Source organism: Platalea leucorodia (genome assembly GCF_965183815.1).
Source record: "Platalea leucorodia genome assembly, chromosome: 1".
Lineage (NCBI taxonomy): Eukaryota > Metazoa > Chordata > Aves > Pelecaniformes > Threskiornithidae > Platalea > Platalea leucorodia.
The window spans coordinates 104481786-104503443 of record NC_138823.1 but is presented as its reverse complement, the minus strand read 5'-3'; the positions used below and the strand labels follow the sequence as shown (position 1 = coordinate 104503443).

Below are 21658 nucleotides of genomic sequence, written 5' to 3'. Positions count from 1 at the left end.
TGTTTGTTTGTCCTGAGACCTTCTTTTCTGTATGAAGAAGAAGTTTCACCATTTTCTCTGTGAATCGTGGAAGGAATGGAGCTAAAGGAAAATGAATGAGGTGGAGCAAGATCACTTCTCACTGGGCAAGCATTAATTCTGGTAATAAGTAAGTTCTGTTGCTCCAGGGGCTAAGTTAATTTCTAGATCAGATCCCAGATCTGAAAGCAGTGTAGCTACCCATTTTCTAAAAGGAAGACCACCAAAGTTCTATGACTTTATGATTGTTGGGAGGGCATGATTTTGCCATTGATTATGTACATGCAAAGTGCTGTTAGTATGTTTCGGCAACATCTGAAAACAAACTGAAATGAAAATGTCTGGTCTACCAGCAGAAGCCACACAACAAAGTATGTTTCCCTCTGGCTAGTGTTAAGATCCCTAAAGGTCCTGCCAAAAATTGCTTTCCAGCCCTCAGCTGAATGTCTACAGAAGAAGACTGAACTAGGTGTGCCTGTTGAGAAGCCATGTCAGGCAAACTTCTCTGGCTGTGTGTACTAGTAAACTAAACAGACCCAGGACACAGAGGATAATTGTCCTGCAGTTTCATTGTTCCCATATTTCCTGGTCTGGATTCAGCCTACAGCAAGTAACACTTTCCCAGACAATAGCATGGTCTGAGGGATAGCTTAAGCCAGGGATTTGTGCAATAGGCTGTATGGATAACTCTCTCATGCTTCGGGAGCGAGGAGGAGAGTTTAGCGGTATGGATGGAAGCTGGGCCACTTTACCTCAGGGCTGAGGAACCGGTCTAATACAGTTTACATACCAGTGTAGGTAGAGCCTACTGGTTCCCTACAACAGATTTTTGACTTCCACTTAGAGTGGAGACCTCCCTCTTCCTCACGTACCTTGCCCAGGCCTAGTCTGCTTGCTGGTCATCCTAGAAAGACCTCAGATATTGCCCAGTGTAGAGCCTAATACTAAGCAACATCTGAGAAGGACACCTACCATTCCATTCCACCTGTCTGTTCCCCATCCCCTCACATGGATCAAGCAAATCACTGCAGTGAGATATAATTGGCAGGGTTGGAATAAAATGAAAATAGTTGCCATAGTGGGAAAACATTTCTGTCCCAGAGTACAGATGTATACAATGTCTACTTGACTTAATTGTGTCTGAGATAGTGTACTGAGACCTGAATGCTATGGCTGGCATAGGGTTGGACCCAAAGATCTCAAAAATTAATCAGAACACATTTGAAGAAAATGCATCAAGCTGTTATGGACAGCTGTAAAACAGTTGGGTTTTTTTTTCCAAGCATATGCCAAACAGAGAATATTTGAAGGCTTTTTAGACTTTTTGTGCTGGCTTGACAGCTTTGGCTGACCACCATTGGCAGACAACACAACACAGGTGGTATAACCATTGATGCTGGTATTGGGTTTTGTTGAAGAAAAATGTCAAGGAACAATTATTCTATGATCAGCAACATGGCAGTAACACTGGTTCTTTTTCTTGTAGGTTATGGTACTGTCCTTCCATGAACAATAACGCAACTACCAATTGGCCACCCCACTGCTGGCAAAACATATGGAAAGCTTTTCTTTTACCTTTGTTTCCATCAAAGGGGTTAATTTGAATGCTTCTCTTTCACCCTCTGCCCAGCTGCCATTTTTTCAGGAAACTGAATTTTTCATCTTTGAGCATTCTTTGCTCTCTTTGTCTGAAATTCACAATCAGATTCAGAAATTATTAAGGTGGAGGAGTGACAGAGAAGACAGGGCATGTAAGCCTTGCTTTGTTAGGAAAACAAACTAAAAATATCTGTTAGATTTAAAGGTTAATGTTATAATTGTAAATAATTTTCCTTTAAACTCCTAAACCTGTAACATCCAAAGCAGTGTTTTTAAAAAGAAAATTACAGATAATTATTGTACTTCATTGTATTTTCTTCATTTTTCAGGTCCACCTCTGCCTCCATCATATTTCAGCCACTTTATTAATAGCATAAAGGTAATTATATCCCATTTGCGTTTGAGTTCTGTTAAGCTTTTTTCAAAGTGTACTTTACTATAAATTAAGCATAAAATGGTATAGCACGGTGAAATATACAAAACAGATAAAAGCATCAGCAATTACAAATGATATTAATTTCTTAAAATCCAGCTACATAGATAAGTTTATTACAAGCATAAAGATAGTAGATGTCAGTAGTATATAAAGATTACTTTTAAAAAAAACTTTATTGCTGAGGCTTTTTACCTTCCCAGTGGTATTAAAGTGAGTCATAATTCACTGTTACCTAACATAAGTTGATATAAATTATCTGCCATAAATGAATGTTTTTGTTTCCATGCCAGCTCAGGTAAGAGACATCCATTACCTAAAGGGCTTCTAGAAAAATTTAGCAACAATTAACACATGGGGAAAAAAGAATCACTTCTGTGTAATACTATTTATCTTTTAAACACACTGAATAAGTTAAAGTGATGGAAATGACTTTTCCTGGAATCTCTTACAAGAAAGTATACCCATACCTTCATGTGTTTGGTCTCTCTCTGTTCCATTATTCTCCTGACTGCTTCAAGTGACAAAAATGAATACCAATGCAATATTATTTTTAATGTTTTTCTGTGAACAAGGCTCTTTATCAGTAAAAGATCTGAAAAAAAAATTGAATCAAGTTATCATTTAATGATGCCACCAAAAGCAGTGTACTGTCTGTTTCCTTGAAGGACTCTTAGTGCCATCTGGTTTTCAGATTTTGTTTCTGCTTGGCTGAGTGCACCTAAATTATTCCTATGGCATAAGGTGCCCCATGCATGCATGGCAGAGCTGATATGGCTTCTTTGATCTTATAGAGTAGTGCCTACAGCTTTACAGCTTTAGATACAAAGAACTCATTTTTTACCTAGTCCTTCATCTCTGCGAAATGGCATGCCATACAGAAAGCTTTATAGTCCTGTTTACCAGGAAACTAAAAAGAAGAGAAGTCAGGAGAGGAAGTCACTGGCTTTCTACAGCTACCTGCCATTCTTGCTTTCCCCTTGGCCTCTTCTCTTCACAAGTTTATTTCTCAGAAAAGTGAAACAAAGTAGACCAAAAAAAGTTGAAGGAAATAAAATAGCAGACAAACAGAAGGAAATAACGTGAGAAGGAACCTACAATTGCTGTGGCTCATTTTGCACAGAGACATAATAACCTAGTATTTAAATGCTGCTTCTTACCTATCACTCTTTTCCCCAAACTAACTGATAATCAACAATGAAGGACAGGAAAAGAGATGCAGTTCAAAGTGTCAGCAATTTTGTGTGGTGTCTCTTCTGTTATCCTGGTACACAGCCCTGCCCTTCTCTCTCATCCTACGCACAGTAGTCTTCACTTTACCATATACTTTTAAATATCTGTCCATTCCATGTCAATCGTGCTTTGCTTTTTCCTTGATGAATGAGAAAAGCAGAAATCCAGGCTTTTATGCTTCCTCCGACTTTGTCTTTGCCTCCAGCTACAACACAGGACAAAGTTTCGCTGGGTAGAATAGCAGAAAACAGCAGTAGAGGCATTTTCTCTGACTCCACCTAACCCCACCTCTCCTAGCCCCTGCCCTGAGAGAGCCTTGCAGTCTCAATAGAGAAAGCATTCCTTCTCATTCTGTATCATGGAAAAAGGAAGCGATGTCAAAAACACTTTAAGTAGATGCTTTTCTATATTAAGTTCAGAGATTTCATAGAATCATTAAGGTTGGAAAAGACCCTTAAGATCATCGAGTCCAACCGTTAACCCAGCACTGCCAAGTCCACCACTAAACTATGTCCTCGAGCACCACGTCTACCCTTCATTTAAATACCTCCAGGGATGGAGACTCAACCACTTCCCTGGGCAGCCTGTTCCAATGCCTGACTACCCTTTCAGTGAAGAAGTTTTCCCTAATATCCAACCTAAACTTCCATGGCGCAGCTTGAGGCCATTTCCTCTCATCCTATCACTTGTTACTTGGGAGAAGAGACAGACCCCCACCTCGCTACAACCTCCTTTCAGGTAGTTGGAGAGAGCAATAAGGTCTCCCCTCAGCCTCCTCTTCTCCAGGCTAAACAACCCCAGCTCCCTCAGCCACTCCTCATAAGACTTGTTCTCTAGACTCTTCACCAGCTTTGTTGCCCTTCTCTGGACGTGCTCCAGCACCTTGATGTCCTTCTTGCAGTGAGGGGCCCAAAACTGAACACAGTATTCAAGGTGCTGCCTCACCAGTGCTGAGTATAAAGGGACAATCACCTCCCTGGTCCTGCTGGCCACACTATTCCTGATACAGGCCAGAATGCTATTGGCCTTCTTGGCCACCTGAGCACACTGCTGGCTCATGTTCAGGCGGCTGTCGACCAACACCCCCAGGTCCTTTTCCTCCAGGCAGCTCCCCAGTCACTCCTCCCCAAGCCTGTAGCGTTGCATGGGGTTGTTGTGACCCAAGTGCAGGACCTGGCACTGAGCCTTGTTGAATCTCATACAGCTGGCCCTGGCCCAACGATCCAGCCTGTCCAGGTCCCTCTGTAGGGCCTTCCTACCCCCCAGCAGATCGACACTCCTGCCCAACTTGGTGTCATCTGCAAACTTACTGAGGGTGCACTCAATCCCCTCATCCAGATCATCAATGAAGATATTGAACAGAACTGGCCCCGATACTGAGCCCTGGGGAACACCACTTGTGACCGGCCTCCAACTGGATTTAACTCCATTCACCACCACTCTCTGGGCCCAGCCGTCCAGCCAGTTTTTCGCCCAGCACAGAGTGCATTTATCCAAGCCGTGAGCAGCCAGCTTCTCCAGGAGAATGCTGTGGGAGACAGTGTCAAAGGCCTTACTAAAGTTCAAGTAGACAACACCCACAGCCTTCCCCTCATCCACCAAGCGGGTCACCTTGTCACAGAAGGAGATGAGGTTAGTCAAGCAGGACCTCCCTTTCATAAACCCATGCTGGCTGATTCTGATCCCCCGGTTGTCCCGCACGTGCCACGTAATGGCACTCAGGATGACCTGCTCCATGACCTTCCCCGGCACCGAGGTCAGGCTGACAGGCCTGTAGTTCCCCAGATCCTCCTTCTGACCCTTCTGGTAGAGGGGCGTCACATTTGCTAACTTCCAGTCAGCTGGGACCTCCCCGGTTGACCAGAACTGCTGGTAAATGGTGGAGAGTGGCTTGGCAAGCTCCTCTGCCAGCTCCCTCAGTATCCTCGGGTGGATCCCATCTGGCCCCATGGACTTGTGAGCATCCAGGTGGAGGAGCAGGTTGGTGACTGCCACCTCTTCGACAACTGGGGCTTCATTCTGCATCCTATCTCCATCTCCCAGCTCAGGGGCCTGAAAACCCTGAGGATGACCGGTCTGACTATTAAAGACTGAGGCAAAGAAGGCATTAAGTACCTCAGCCTTCTCCTTATCCTTCGTGGCAATGTTTCCCTCCGCATCCAACAAAAGAGGGAGATTCTTCCTGGCCCTCCTTTTGTCATTGATATATTTGTAAAAACATTTTTTGTTATCTTTAACGGCGGTGGCTAGTTTAAGTTCTAGCTGGGCCTTCGCCTTTCTAATCTTCTCCCTGCAGAACCTCACAACATCCTTGTAGTCCTCCTGAGTCACCTGCCCCTTTTTCCAAAGGTGGTAGGCTCTCCTTTTTTTTCCTGAGTTCCAGCCAAAGCTCCCTGTTCAGCCAGGCCGGTCTTCTCCCCCGCCTGCTCGACTTACAGCACACGGGGACGGCCTGCTCCTGCACCTTTAAGATTTCCTCCTTGAATAACATCCAGCCTTCCTGGACTCCTTTGCCCTTCAGGACTGCCTCCCAAGGGACTCTGTCAACCAGACTCCTAAACAGTACAAAGTCTGCCCTCCTAAAGTTCAGGGTAGCGGTTTTGCTGACCCCCTTCCTTACTTCTCCAAGAATCGAAAACTCCATCATTTCATGGTCGCTGTGCCCAAGACAGCCTCCGACCACCGCATCACCCACCAGGCCTTCTCTGTTCGCAAACAGCAGGTCCAGCGGGGCACCTCCCCTGGTCGGCTCGCTTACCAGCTGTGTCAGGAAGTTACCATCTTCCACTCACTCCAGGAACCTCCGAGACTGCTTTCTCTCTGCTGTGTTGTATTTCCAGCAGAGATCTGGTAAGTTGAAGTCTCCCACGAGAACAAGGGCTAGAGACTGTGAGACTCCAGCCAACCGCTTGTAGAATACTTTGTCTGTTTCCTCATCCTGGTTGGGTGGTCTGTCGCAGACTCCCACCACGATATCTGCCTTATTAGCCTTCCCTCTGGTCTTTACCCATAAGCACTCAACCTTATCATTACCGTCGTTGAGCTCTAGACAATCAAAACACTCTCTGACGTACAAGGCTACCCCACCACCTCTCCTTCCTTGCCTGTCCCTTCTAAAGAGCTTGTAGCCATCCATTGCAGCACTCCAGTTGTGTGAGTCATCCCACCATGTTTCCGCGATGGCGACCACATCATAGTTTTCCTGTCGCGCAATGGCTTCCAGCTCCTCCTGCTTATTGCCCATGCTGCGTGCATTGGTGTTACATGCACTTCAGTTGGGCTATTGATCTCTTCTCCAACACAGGCATGCCACCCCTAGGCTCATCCCTAGCAAGCCTGGTTTTATCCCCTTGCCCCTTCGAGTCTAGTTTAAAGCTCTCTCCATGAGGCCTGCTAACTCCTGAGCCAGAATCCTTTTCCCTCTTTGCAACAGGTGAACCCCATCTGTCTCCAGCAGGCCTGGTGCCATGTAACTTTATGTCCTGGTTTCAGCTGGGATAGAGTTAGTTTTCTTCCCAGTAGCTGGTATAGTGCTGTGTTTTGGATTTAGGATGAGAAGAATGTTGGTAACACACTGATGTTTTAGTTGTTGCTAAGTAGTGCTTACACCAGTCAAGGACTTTTCAGCTTCCCATGCTCTGCCAGGTGCACAAGAAGCTGGGAGGGGGCACAGCCAGGACAGCTGACCCAGACTGGCCCAAGGGCTGTTCCATACCATATGGCGTCATGCTCAGTGTATAAACTGGGGGGAGTTGACTGGGGGGCAGTGACCGCTGCTCAGGGATGGGATGGGCATTGATCAGTAGGTGGTGAGCAATTGCATCGTGCATCACTTGCGTTGTATGTTGTTGTTGTTATTATCATTGTTATTGTTATACTTTATTTTATTTCAGTTATTAAGCTGTTCTTATCTCAACCCACGAGTTTTCTCACTTTTACTCTTCCGATTCTCTCCCCCATCCCACCAGGAAGGAGTGAGCAAGCGGCTGCGTGGTGCTTAGTTGCTGGCCAGGGTTAAACCACGACACTTTAAAAGATCAGTGCATGGAGTTCTGATCTCGCTTCAGCTCAACAGTTTAAAATATATTCTCTTTAAAGGGTGAAAAAGGAGACAATGGAGTCACTGGTGTAAAAGGAGAAAAAGGAGAACCAAATGGAGGTTTTTTTCTGACGGGACCTCCTGGACCACCTGGAAGACCAGGATTAGTGGTAAGTCACGCAAGTTGTAGAATAGGAATATTTGTGTGTACCCATTGTTTTAATTTAGAAGGCACTAAAAAGAGACAAACACCAAGATCATGCTAAGAACTATATAAAAACTCATATGCTAACCATTAGGTGAATACAAGAGTTGCATTAGGTGTAAACACAGACACGTCACTGTTGTGCATAGAATTAATTTGCTATGAAAAATCGATATAATGTTATGCTCGGCTGTCTTATACAACTACATCGGTATGCAGATTCGTGCTATTAATAGCATCACAAATCAAGGCAGTATATATAACAGGTGACACTACTACTTATATCCCCATAAAAGCGAAAATAGGCTATATAAAGAGGCTGACTTGAAAATTACTGGCCATCTAAATAATTAATCTTATTTTCTATTCCAGTACTCCAAAAACATGAATGAAAAGTCCAGTGTGTACCCATCTGGATCATTCCTATAAAATTCAGCCACTGTCTAATCTCTACCTAGTTGTTTTATCTTCTGGCAATTGCCACCACAGCTGCTTTGGAATCAAATGCACTAATTCTTTGGAAACTAGTTTATCCCTGGGATCTGGCAACAAATGTGTGCATTGCATTACTCTATTGTTATGTTCTGTGCCAAGGAGCGTTAATAGGTGGGTCATAGCTGGGGACGAAGTGTTAGGTTAGCAAGCGCACCTTCAAAAATCCCCCTGGCGTTATTCCACATTGCTGAGAACCATCTGCCTGCTGAGAAACTGTTCCACTGGCAAGGAGGAGTTGGATGGCGCATCTGAGATACATCAGAGACTGAGCTCTCCTAGTCCAGTGTCCAAAAACTGTTCTATGTATGCAGGCCAGTTTGAGCGCAGGGAGCACAAGCCCTCCCTTGTTCAGGCTGAGGACACACTGCTAAACTGGAAACAGAGAGAGTTGGAGCCTTTTTAATCTGGAAGACTGGCAGCTGGAGAGCTTAAGGGATATGAGCTGACATTTGATCACAGGAGGGAGAAGACAACATTTGTTGTGAGACATACACCCTGCATAGACACACTTTATGTTAAAGCTTTCCACCACATACCTTCAGACAAACTCTTATCTATAAGCACATCAAAGCAAGTAGTCTCAGCACAAGCAGGGTTGAGATCCAGGACTTTTGAGAGTACTGTCAAGAGTTTCGCAGGTATCAGCTACTCAGAAATAGGTGCAAGAACTTTCAGAAAGCTTTCTGAAACTTAGATTCTTGAATTTAGTTTAGTATATGGTCAAATTTTTCATTTTCCATTAACATCCATGCCTCCTTGAAGAAAATTACATACAGACTCATGTCTAAACAGTGGTGTGGTGGCAAGCCTTCAGAAAATGTTGCCACCAGAGATGAAGGCCCTGCAGCAGTGAAACCGACACATTCAAAGGAATACTTTTTATCACTGATAGGGGCCAAAAGGGGATTCAGTTGTCGGACCCAGAGGACCTCCGGGGTTACCTGGCCTACCTGGCTTACCGGGTTATGGAAAAATTGGACCTCCTGGCCCACCTGGCCCACCCGGCCCACCAGGACCCCCTGCAATATATGGCTCAGGTGAGAGGGTGCGATTTTGCTTTTCACTGCATATGTGAGTGCATAGGCATGCACCCACCCCTACCCCCCACATTGCCACTTCCTTTACATACCTGTTCTTCCATCTGCCCACCCACTCTGCACACCTGAATCAGGTTGCTCCCCTCTCTCCTCGTGCCCTCTACTGATTTCTCCTGGGGGATGAGTTGGAACTGGGAGCACAAAAGGGACAATGTCTCTGCAAACAGTTTTCACTGTCTAGTGCCATGGGAGCAATATTGCATGAAAAATCTTATTGTGGCTGTGGTTGAGAGGAAGTCTACATAATGGAGACAGGCTGCCTTGAGAGCTTTGCAAAATCTATCAAATTGAGCAGCTGGCTAACTTTGGGAAGATGTTAATGTGGGCCAAGACACTCTTCTTGTGGTGAATTGAGTTAAATCCAGTTGGCGGACAGTCACAAGTGGTGTTCCCCAGGGCTCAGTATTGGGGCAAGTCCTGTTTAATATCTTTATCGATGATCTGGATGAGGGGATTGAGTGCACCCTCAGTAAGTTTGCACATGACACCAAGCTGGGTGGAAGTGTTGATCTGCTGGAGGGTAGGAAGGCCCTACAGAGGGATATGGACACGCTGGATCAATGGGCTGAGGCCAACTGTATGAAGTTCAACAAGGCTCAGTGCTGGGTCCTGCACTTGGGTCACAACAACCCCATGCAACGCTATGGGCTTGGGGAAGAGTGGCTGGAGAGCTGCCTGGAGGAAAAGGACCTGGGGGTGTTGGTCGACAGCCGCCTGAACATGAGCCAGCAGTGTGCTCAGGTGGCCAAGAAGGCCAATGGCATCCTGGCTTATATCAGAAATAGTGTGGCCAGCAGGACCAGGGAGGTGATCGTGCCCCTGTACTGGGCACTGGTGAGGCCGCACCTCGAGTGCTGTGTTCAGTTTTGGGCCCCTCACTACAAGAAGGACATTGAGGTGCTGGAGCGTGTCCAGAGAAGAGTGTCCAAAGAAGTTGGTGAAGGGCCTGGAGCACAAGTCTTATGAGGAGCGGCTGAGGGAGCTGGGGTTGTTTAGCCTGGAGAAGAGGAGGCTGAGGGGAGACCTTATTGCTCTCTACAATTACCTGAAAGGAGGTTGTAGCGAGGTGGGGGTCGGTCTCTTCTCCCAAGTAACAAGTGATAGAACGAGAGGAAATGGCCTCAAGCTGTGCCAGGGGAAGTTTAGACTGGATATTAGGAAAAATTTCTTCACCAAAAGGGTAGTCAGGCATTGGAAGAGGCTGCCCAGGGAAGTGGTTGAGTCTCCATCCCTGGAGGTATTTAAAAGATGTGTAGATGTGGCACGTAGGGACATGGTTTAGTGGTGGACTTGGCAGTGCTAGGTTAACGGTTGGACTTGATGATTTTAAGGGTCTTTTCCAACCTTAATGATACTATGATTCTCTGATACAAAGGCAGTACCCACAGTAGAGTTTAGGTCTAGAATGAAACTGCTGGGCAACTGCTTCTAAAAATCAGTTGTTATGCACATGCTGAATAGAAATAAAGCTTTGGGAGGGTTGGTTACTGTACTTGTAATGATTTTCAACATATTGGATTAGAAAAGGAGTAAAATGTGCCACAAATAGTCACAGCAGGGGAGGAACTTTGTAAACAAGGTGGCACTGGAGCTTCAGGTGAATTATCTCAAACTTGCATCAAAGGGAATACATGGCTCTAAACCAAGTGTCACAGGTCAAGACATTTGTGCTTTTGACTCCTCTTGGGTCACAGGTCTGCTAGTGACAAGCCTCACACTGTTAATGTCCGGCTGTTAGACTAGGTTCTGGTGGGTCGGGTCCTGGGCTTGTCTGACATTACTTGACAGGTCTGCCTGAGCAAGCGACTCTGATTCCTCCCTCTGGGAACTGCGACCAGCATGGGAATCCAGCCAGGTAAAACCAGAGCAAAGCATTCCTTAATCTCAGCTGAAGGTGGTGTACTAACATAAAGGGAATTGTTAACTGAATAGAGAGGCTATAATGCAGATCTGTCCCGCCTAAAGTTTGGGCAGGTCTAGCTAATACAGATCTCCATTTCTGAGAACTAACAATCAGTCTGTTTCCCCACAAGACCTGTGCCTCCAGTATGCTAGTTTGGGGAGTAGACCTCTCTGTCTTCAATTTGTTCTCTCCAGGAATTTCTTGAACCTGGTCAGATTGGTTTATACAGCTGCCCAGGGTCAAGGTGAGACTTCCCATCTGTCATCCAGTAAATATTATTAATTGAGTGTCTATCAGAAGTGTTCATCCTTTGAAGAATATTTGAGAAAGAAGAAATCTTTAATATGTTCAATGGTGGAACATAGGTCTGTACCTGAATTAGCCCCTGATCATCATAATATGGACAGATCCTCAGTATCCATAAAGTCCATAAAGGCCTTCAGGCCTTTTCCTGTGTAATTTATGTTAAGCACTTCTGAATATTAGCTAAGAGACCCAGGCAGACAAAACAAATTATTAGCACTCCATTCCTATATTTTCGTTTATCCTCTCTGCCATTAGTCTTCATTGTCCTCCTACACATTTTCCTCTTTGCTTTGTAAGAAGCTTCTTTAGGCAGCATGCTGATGGATGTCCATTTTACTAAATGTTATGAACACAAATGTTTATTTATTTCCTGTCTTCAAGGCACAGTTAGCTCTGTTCAAGGTCTTACTGTAATATGGGGCTCACATACTGCAATATGGGGAAAGAGGAATGGTTTATCTGGAGATAAATAGCTCTGAGCACTTCTGAGAACTGAACCCCTTTCCCCTGCTATTGACAGGAAGGAACTGCTCTGGAGGATCCTTGTAAATGCTTCAGAGCATAGATTCTTCAATTTGTAAAAGGTGATTTCAAGGCTCCTCTGGGTTTCACAAAAACAAGCATTTCTGAACACTAGAACTTGCTTTATTGGTGCATAACTGCAGCCTCCTAATTCAAAAGTTACAGATCAGTAAACAGCAAGCTCTGGAATGCAGCAGTGCTCTCAGGGTTAGCCTTTACTGACTCTTTAATGGTTCAAACTATATTTTAAAAATGTATCTTACAGTGATTTATTCAGACTCTCAAACTACTTCAGAGTGGAAAGATACAATAAAGGAGAAGACAGTCAATACTTTTTCTTCACTAAATGTATTTGTGGGTGGAGGGGAATCTATAGCTCCACTTTCACTGAAGATCACTGTGATCCCAATTCCTTTGAGAACTATGAAGGCAGAAAGTATGCTCCTTTAGCTTATCTTCTGTTACTCTCCCTCAGTCCATTTAGTTGCTCTATCTGGTAAGCTGTGGATGAGTAGATTTTGGTTATTGTAGGGAGGGCTACCAGATGAGCTCACCAAAATTTCTCCAAAGGGTGGTTTCAGACAATATTCCTACATTCCTCCATTTCTCCTTCACTTCTGAAGAGCAATTCTGTCCATATTTGGGACTATAGTACTATTTCCATAGCTAAGATCAGCTGAACACCATTTTCAAGTGCCCAGTAAGGTAGGAATTGGGGAGTGGTTAGGAGTTGAACCTTGCAGTTCTTTGTGCGTGTTTCATACTCCAGATTCACCAGCATGCTAGGACATGCTAGACTTCCCCATGCTCAGGTAGTTTGACAACTATCCACCAACTATTACATCTCTTTCTTCCGTGTCATACTAGCTCTCATCATACCTTTCTGTTCCTAATCAGATTTCTTACTGAGCCTTTTATATTCCCTCCCAGCAGTACACTAGTGTACTCTCCTGGATACCCCTGGACCTGTTTTGTGGCCCCCACTTTGTGTGTCTCTTTTCCTCTACAGAGGAGTTTCTACTTATGGTTAATACAAGATCTGCCCACATCTCAGCTGCAGAGCCCTGCTGGGACACACCATGATGCTCAGCAGGGTCCATGTGTAGAAGCTCTTTCTTCTAAACAGCTTCAAATTTCCATTATCATGATATGCATTTGCACAAGATGCTTGCTTTCAGTCTTCCATATCTTGCCTTCTTTCCTTCCTTAAAAGAAAGGAGTTTTTACTCCAGAAAACAGGGACTTTCAGCTCAAGGTGAAGAAATTCAGTTTTGGAGTAGAGACAGGTACTAGGTACTAGGTGTTACGGACTGCAGTCTTAGAAGTTCAAGTTCATACCACTGGAGAATTCTTTGTTGCTTTGAAACATAAGCTGAGCTTACACTTCTGAATTTTTTATCCAAGGAAAAGTTCATTTTTGTTTACTTTTAGAGTAAAAGATATAATGACTGCCTCAAAGCCTATACGGGCAGGAGCTAAAAGTTCTTCCTCTTCTATATGCATGTCATTAGCAGCTAGCAGAAGGGCATTCTGGTCAATTTAAGTGGATCTGGTTCTTCATTTGCAGAGTCTCTACAACAGATTGCAATCTGTTGACCTTAACCACCCAAATAACAGAGAAAAGACTAAGTTTCACCATTGCTTTAAAAAAAAAAAATCCTTAGAATGCATTTTCTGTAGTTGGCTTGAACACAGCTATTCAGAACTTGACTATGTAAGGCCTATGGCTATTTAAAGCTCCCACTACTCCTAGACACTACCACTAAGTCCTTTCTTTATGTCGCTCACCTCTCTCAAAAAAGATGACCTTCAACATGTATTGTATGCTTGTTATATTTTAGCAGCTGCAATGCCTGGGCCACCAGGTCCTCCAGGAGAGCCAGGGTCACCTGCAACCAGGAACCTGGTAAGACATCAAAATAAGGAAGTTTGCCATTGAAACCTTGCTTCAAATCTTTTGGTGGCCATTGGTAGCACTGAGAGAGGAGGGAAAGCTCCGTCCCGTGTTTTTATTTATTAGAATATTTTCTGGTTTTCTGAACCTCATAATTTTTCAGCAGGGAATCCATATAGTTGGGAAAAGAGATGAGAGGAGAAGTCTGTCCATTGCCTTGTTAGTAACAGCCTATTGAAACAAATGCAAAGACTGATAGCATGCTAAAGTAATGGAAAGTTGCATATTCCATGTTCAAAGCAATGTGCCCAAAAGACTGTGGCAACTTAACATCCTGAGATACTAGAACAACTACTGAATGCCCAGTTTCCATGAAAAAGACACTTTACATTACTGGATTAAAACCTAGTAATATAGGTCATTTGATTCTGAGAAGAAAACTGTAGATTTCCCTAGCAAATCTAAAAATCATTGTGCTAGAGAATACATATAAATTTGTTTCCTTTTCTTACTGCATGAATCAAATCAGAATTGTTTCCCAGATATCCATGCCATAAAAATGACAGCTAAGACTCCTGTCTTGTTAATTTCTAAATTAAATATTCATAATTTCCGAAAAAAAATTATTCAAGCTAGCAGAGGGGGTTCATTGCAATTTTTTCCTTTTCCACATTCTCACATTATGATAGAAAAGCAAATTCGCTGGATATCTTTGGCTATCATTTGAGAATGTACTAATAAACAAGCAGACTTTCAGATCACATACATCATATCAAATGAACTAACAAGAATCTGTGTGTACGTTTCTTAATGCCTTCCCACCATAGTGTCATACCTCTGCTAATTGCCTTTTCTCATAGAAATTCAGGACCTGACAATGGTTACAGATCAGGGGAGAAAGAGATGTTCAAAGACTGGTGCCCCAAGGTAGAGGACTGTAGTTACAGGCTGGGAGCTACTGTCTTAGATAGGAGATCCAAGCCCACTGAGGTCAAAACCAACATTAATAAACAATATGTAAATCTATAGTAGGGTCTACATGATTCATAAAGCATTAATATGCCTTCTGACACTGAAGAAATGAGAAAGAAATGACACTCTAAAGAAACTTGTACCTGATTTTACACTATCTGCAATTATCAAACAGATTGTAGAAGCAACCCATCTTATACAGGACGGTGTTCTTATCTTGAGGTGACAAAGACAGAGGTAATAGGTGCAATGTCTATATTTGACAGACATCAGTCTAAGCCTCCTGATGATCAAGAAAAGCGAAATTGTAAAATGCTTGCTGCGTAAACTAGTGGCACCTGGAAACATAACGAAAGGGATGGAAGAAAACACCCTTAAAGAGATCACAACAACACTAAGAAAAATATAACAGAAGCAAATGTATCTAGAATTTTGTGTGATATTTATAAACCTTATCAAATCTCTTCTGAACTCTGCCATTTTGATCTAGTATGCTAAACTGTAGAGATGCAATGATCTTCACTCTGTGTAAAATTAACTCTTGGTGTAGTTCTACTACAATCCACAGAATGATGATGCTGGTATGCCAAAGTAGCAAGATATTTATGTTACTGAAGCTTTTTGCATGAAAAGATGTAAAATTGACTTTATGAGCATTTCCTGCGGAAGAAGCCTTGACATTTATATGTTCAAATGAGACTTACAATTCAACTTGCAAAATGTTTTATATGTCTGATGAAGCATGTTTCATTTTCCTACTTGACAGGTTACAACATTCCAAAACATTGAGGGTATGTTGGAAAAAGTTCATTTTGTTGCAGAAGGTACACTAATCTATCTGAGTGAAACCAGTGAGGTTTTTATCCGTGTTCGAAATGGATGGAGAAAATTGCAGGTACTGTTGCAGTACATCCTAATCCTTTCCAACTCCCTTAGTCAAAATGGAGTCGTGGCAGATATTTTTTACAGGGGTAGAGAAGTATGGGTGCAAGGATTCCTTTTTTTAGTTCAGAAACTCCTGGTGATATGGTTTTGTTTGCATCTCCTTTTGGGTTCTTTCAGCTTGGTGAGCTAATTCCTATCCCTGCTGACAGCCTGCCTCCTCCAGCCATATCAAGCCATGTAAGTACAAAATATTGGACTGTGAAAAACTGAGTCTAAATGTGCAAAAACCGGCAATACACTTGGCAGAAGTTGCAGGCAGATCCCTGCACAGCATGATTTTCCACTGAGACTTGTCAGTTCAAAATAAGCATCCTACCACTACAGAGGGAATTACCAAGGCCTTGAGAAATATTCCCACCCACTACATATTCTGTTTCCACATCCTCCTTACCCTTTCAGTTTTAAGTTTCCTGAACCGGTCTTGTGCTCCTGCCAAGAGTAGGCTGCTTCCACACAGGAGTCCAGGTGCGATCTGGCACTGACACCAGCTCTGGCAGAGCACTGTGGAATGGGTACACTCGGGTCTAGCAAAGCAACTCTGGCCAGGACAGCTTTCAAACACATATTTATGTGACACGCTAAACTGATGGTACGAAGATGTATTCTGGCTACGTGGTTTGGGTTTATTTTTCAGAGGTAGAACAGTTTCAGATTCCCCAGTGTTCAATGTTTGCTTTATTTAGAAAATTATTGAGTGTCTAAAATTCTGGGCTGAGTAACATGTTTAACATATCTGTTTGCATGTGTTACAATAACAGGGATTTCAGTCTCTTCCAGCACTGAGTCCAATATCAAATATGAACAATGGAAAACCAGCAGTAAGTATGAGATCTCTATTGCAACCACATAGCTGTGGTTTGAAACATGACAGTTTGCATCTTCAGGGAGATTTGTGATATTTCCTCCTCAAATTCACAGATTTTACTTTAGAAATTTACAAATCTACTTCTTTAACTGGTTTAGACATCTCAGAGATAAATTTTAATTTTTTCCTCCAGATCTATTTTCATTAGAATATTTTCTGTCTTCATGGCGCTGCTTGTTTTAGACACTTTAGAATCTAAAAGACTTCATTTAAAATACTTCAAAATATTTAGACAAAGAAAGCAAGGTAACTGAGTTATATAAAAAAAAAAAATGTGGATTAGTTCTTGCATCTTTGACATAAGCATGCTACTTCTTGTATTTGATAACAGTAAATTTTTAAGTGGTATATGGTCTACTTACTAGTAGTCTTCTTACTACTTATTTCCATGCTTGTAGGACTTGGGATTTTCTGTGGTAACTCCAAGACTTCTGCTTAAAAATATTAGCTGCTTTTAAAATAATTTTGTTTTTTAGGGGTATATAATCTTCGTGGTTTCCTTAATGTTCAAAGATAAATAGGTATTTCTGCTATGGGTCTCATAGCTTTAAGAAATGTAATGTTATGCTAGCAAATAACTTTCATACCTGGTATGGGTATGTTCTTGTGGTGGCAGGAGGCGGGGGGGGGGGGGGGGGGGTCTAGTTTGTTTCCAACATATGTCTTCCTAGTGTTATATACTTAAAAAAAAAACGGTGGCTTTTCTTCTTTTTTTCTCCAGCTGCATCTGGTGGCTTTAAACTTGCCATTTTCTGGTGACATGCGAGCAGATTTTCAGTGTTTTCAACAGGCCCAACTAGCAGGTTTGACATCTACCTATAGAGCCTTCCTCTCATCACATTTGCAAGATTTGGCCACAGTTGTCAGAAAAACAGACCGATACCATTTACCAATAGTCAATCTTAAGGTAAAAATGAGTGCTTAGTACTTGATATATTAGGATAGGCTGTAGGTGCCCCAAAATCTTGGAAGATGGCAAAAGCAGAAAGTTTCAAACCAAACTGCATTTTATAAAGAAGTAGCTTTGCATTATGTTTCAGAGTCGGGTTCAAGAAACAAAAAAGTAGTGATAGAGAGTTACACATTGCCTCACATTCCCTTTGCATTTTCAAGGGTTGCTTTTTTCAATATCCTAAGGCTAATGGTAGAAATAAAGCTGTGAGAATAGCCTACTTTGAGCAGACTGCTGACAAAGCAACAGTATGATGTTCAGCTTTCTGGATATTTTTTTATATCAGCAGGGAAAGTGCATCCTCATTTCTCAAAGATAGCTCTTATGTTCTACCTTCTAGTACGATCACAGAGTATAGTAGGCTAAAATGCCTATTTTTCTCATTTCTAAAGATGAAGGCAAATTCTGTGCTTATGAGTGATGCTGGATTTACCCCAATGAAACTGAGAGGAGAGTCTACGGCATGAGTCATTTTGTGGTCTCACATAAACAGACACACTCTAAAACTGAGGAAAACAAACCATGTCTCTGTAGCATTGGCTGGGTCCCAGAACAAACGGCCAAAGAAACCTACAGGAATACCACGTGATGCTTGGAACATGCTGAACGGATGCTACTCTGAAGTGCGTGCAAACACAGAGCCTTGGAGACCAATCTGTAAAGACAATATTGTTTCAACTTTGACTGGAAAAACTCAAAAGCACTTTGAGAGGTAGCCTGACGCAAAGCTTTTGCCTTGAACATTTGCAACACTTTTCACAAAACTGTGACCTCAACAGAAGTTGCAATACAAATTATCTCTGTATTTTCTCTATAGATACAGTTACAAGTAGTAGTTACAAGCAATTTTTCAAACAACCCCTTAGCCAGTTAGGAGGAAAAGAGCAGTGGAAATGGAGATGATCAAGCTGAGTATTTGGAGTGGCGATAGAACAGAGATGCAACTGTGAGGCAAAGGCATGGATCAGAGAGCTATTAGCATAGAGATGATAGATGAGACAGGTTTGTTCAGGAACATCATGCAGAAACTGATGTGAAAGCTGGAATCCTAAGTGTTCTTAAATGCAGATAAGATTTTAGATGTATAGATAAGTCTATAAAAGTCAGGTATGATGTGGATTTTGGATTTGTTTTGTTTGTAAAAGTGGCTTTGAAACTTTAACAGGGAGAAATACTTTTCAATAACTGGGAATCTATATTTAATGGAAACGGTGGACAATTCAACATTCATGTTCCAATATACTCCTTTGATGGGAGGAACATCATGACTGATCCATCTTGGTGAGTTTACATTACCATTTATAAGTTTTACATGACATTTATTTTTACCATAGTACAAGTAGCAATATCTTGGGCTACTAGAAATGTGATAAAAATTTCTCCCTTTCCTTATGCCGTCTTTCTTTTCCATTTCTGACAGCATATCAATGGGATATCAGGTTGTGTTCTCGTTTTCTTTCTCTCCTTTCTATCTTCATCTTTCCCTACCCACTGTTTACTTCAAGCAGAAGGAAAGCAGAAATACAGGTCACGACACATATAGGTGTGCTGTTGAATAAAGCAAAAAAGAGACTTTTTCAGGAAATAACTTCTTAACATTACATTTCAGGCCGCAAAAAGTAATATGGCATGGTTCAACTGCAAATGGGATCCGACTGGTTAGCAACTACTGTGAAGCCTGGCACACAGCTGATATGGGAGCTATGGGACAAGCATCACCGCTGAAGACTGGGAAACTTCTTGATCAGAAATTATATAGCTGTAGTAATCAGTTTATTGTTCTCTGCATTGAAAACAGTTTTGTATCTGATCCCCAAGGAAAATAATTCACCTGTTACACATAGGAATATTCCATTTTATGACAGAAAAAGCTGACATTGACATTTCATTTGTAATGATGTAAATATTTTATTTTTTGTAATTGCACATTTCAGGAAAAAATAGCCAAAGAAAACATACCTCAACACAAACCACATTCCAGTTAGGTGGAACATCCAGTGCACATGCGGCTGACTTAAAGCCCTTCCTTCCACTTGAACCCCACGCGGTTCAAAGTTGGTCAACAATTAACTCACAGCCTCTTGTCCTTCTGGCTGAGCTGAAGATCACTTAAGGGCATGAGCCAAGTGTGGTCTATGAGGAAGAACCAGTAGTCTGTCTCATAAGCAGTATGGCTCAGCAAGGCTGCTGCTTCTTCACAGCTGAGAAGCTGCATGCTCTATGCTCTTCTTTTCACTTGCATAGATTTTGAATACCCAAGGCACTCTTCATATATATGTATATGTACATACTATCCCTGAGCAAATAATGGGAGGCTGTTACATCTTACAGGGCTGGAATTTTCAAAAAAGCTTTAAGAACAAAGGTGCTTACCTCCTTTGAGTTTCAGTGGAAGCTGAGTACCGAACTCCTGTAAGCTTGTACAGATCGCAGCCTGGTGCTTACACATAAATTTAGCAGCTTCCGCATCTTACTTCAGCTTTTTTCTTTTCAGATTCTAGGCATAGGGCTTTATGCAGGAGGAGTGAATTTCACCTAGACAAAATCTGGTCCTTGTTTTGGTGCTATTGTTACCAGGAAACCTGGAGCAATGTTAATAGAAAACATCCTGTTTTACTGGTAGAACTGTGCAAAGTAAATGCAGACAAACGAACCATCTGACCTTTATTTATTTCACTGCGTATTAGAGGAAGTCATTTCCTGTTGTGGCAGACTGCTGAATGAAAGATGTCTGTCAAGGTTTCTTTCAAACAGGTTCCAGACGTTGTTATCGCACTAAGTTATATGTAAAGTGATTTTCCTTTTTGTGAATTTACCCTTCTGGCATTCACATAATTAAAGAATTGTGAATATAAAATAACAGCAGCAATGATAGGAATGATCAGTAAATGCTAATATTCTTTGCAAACAGTATCACCGAAATATCTGAAGTCTTTTCCCTATATATTTGTTTACTGCATACTTTAAACAACATATTTACTTATATTTTATTAGGCAGTAACTATGGAGGTCAAACTCCACATTATCATTTTTTAAGATTTAATCTAGACTGTGTTGGAAATACATTGCTGACAAATAGAGTATTAAATTACTAGATAGCTACCTTCAAAAGACAAAAGCAAATCACACTTGCTATACTAAACTGATATAATTATAGAACATAATATTGTGAAATCCAGCTTTATTTTTCTGATGTACTATAAAAGCTTATTTCCCAGGGTCAGCTGAATCATATCTTCTTTTTTTCTTGGAAAAGTCATGACTCCATTATTACAACACGGTAATGAGGCAAAACCAGTTTCTATTACCTTTAAAATGTATGCAGAACAATTCACTGCACTCATTTATAGTCCATTTCCCTACAATGCTGAGCACTCTTGTGAAATGCCAAATTCCTTCAGTTCACACAGTTGGAAGAGTTGTATATGTATGGCAGCATTTCACTCTGAGTCACAGAAGGTTCAAGGGGGAAAATAAAGTGCTTTTACGTGCTTCCAGCAGGAACCATCTACCTTTAATCTTTTGTTGGCAGACCCTCAGCTTGGCCAAGTCATGGCCAGCAGGGTTTATGCTGGTTTATGTTTTTTTTTTTTTATTGCAGCCAGTCATCACCTAGTCATCACCATCAGTTCTCGCTCTTCCACTCCTGAACTAGAGCCAGCAGTAAGGGAGCTGGCTATTTCTTTGCCTAGAGTTGCAGTGACAAGAGGTCGGGGGGAGATGGGATCACACAGAAGAGCTGTGTGAAGGGAGAGGAGAGAAGAACAAAAAAAACATGCAGTTTTTAAGGAGATACTGAACTAGGTTGGGACCAGCAAAAATGCATCCAGAATTCTGTTTGTGCAGATCCTTTCTCAGGGCTAGCCCCTCTCTGTATCCTGAATAGCTGCGAGAGCTTAGCAGGGAACTGAAATGGTTAAGCACCATCACTGAGATGCTAAAGAACTCTCAATGGTTGTTTCCCACCTCTCACATTAATCTGCAGGCTACAGGAATTTATTGCACACCCTTCAACTTAATACAAAGCATCGCCTGGGCTGCTGTGGTGCTGAGTTCACACGCTGTGCTCGCATGCCAGCAAGGGAGCTAGCTTACCAGAGAAAGGCATGAGGGATCTGTCAGAAAGATGAGGTTTCCCTTGGAAAAAACACTTTTTGTCATTTTAACCAGAGCCAGTGAG

At 42.3% G+C, this 21658-nt stretch overlaps 1 protein-coding gene across 3 annotated transcripts in view; it reads left to right on the top strand.

Moving 5' to 3' along the window:
• The window catches only part of COL15A1 (collagen type XV alpha 1 chain), a 161968-nt gene extending 141038 nt beyond the window's left edge, over positions 1 to 20930 (top strand). For 2 of the 3 annotated variants that reach the window (XM_082328615.1, XM_082328613.1), the window contains 10 exons: positions 1947 to 1996; positions 7382 to 7492; positions 8915 to 9059; positions 13692 to 13756; positions 15483 to 15611; positions 15779 to 15838; positions 16420 to 16479; positions 17248 to 17433; positions 18644 to 18759; positions 19088 to 20930. In XM_082328615.1, the coding sequence (XP_082184741.1) occupies positions 1947 to 1996; positions 7382 to 7492; positions 8915 to 9059; positions 13692 to 13756; positions 15483 to 15611; positions 15779 to 15838; positions 16420 to 16479; positions 17248 to 17433; positions 18644 to 18759; positions 19088 to 19304 (1139 nt within the window). In that variant the 3' untranslated portion in view covers positions 19305 to 20930. The remainder of the gene's footprint in view (positions 1 to 1946; positions 1997 to 7381; positions 7493 to 8914; positions 9060 to 13691; positions 13757 to 15482; positions 15612 to 15778; positions 15839 to 16419; positions 16480 to 17247; positions 17434 to 18643; positions 18760 to 19087) is intronic. The other variant, XM_082328614.1, reaches the window with a different exon arrangement.
• The last annotated feature ends 728 nt before the right edge of the window (positions 20931 to 21658 follow it).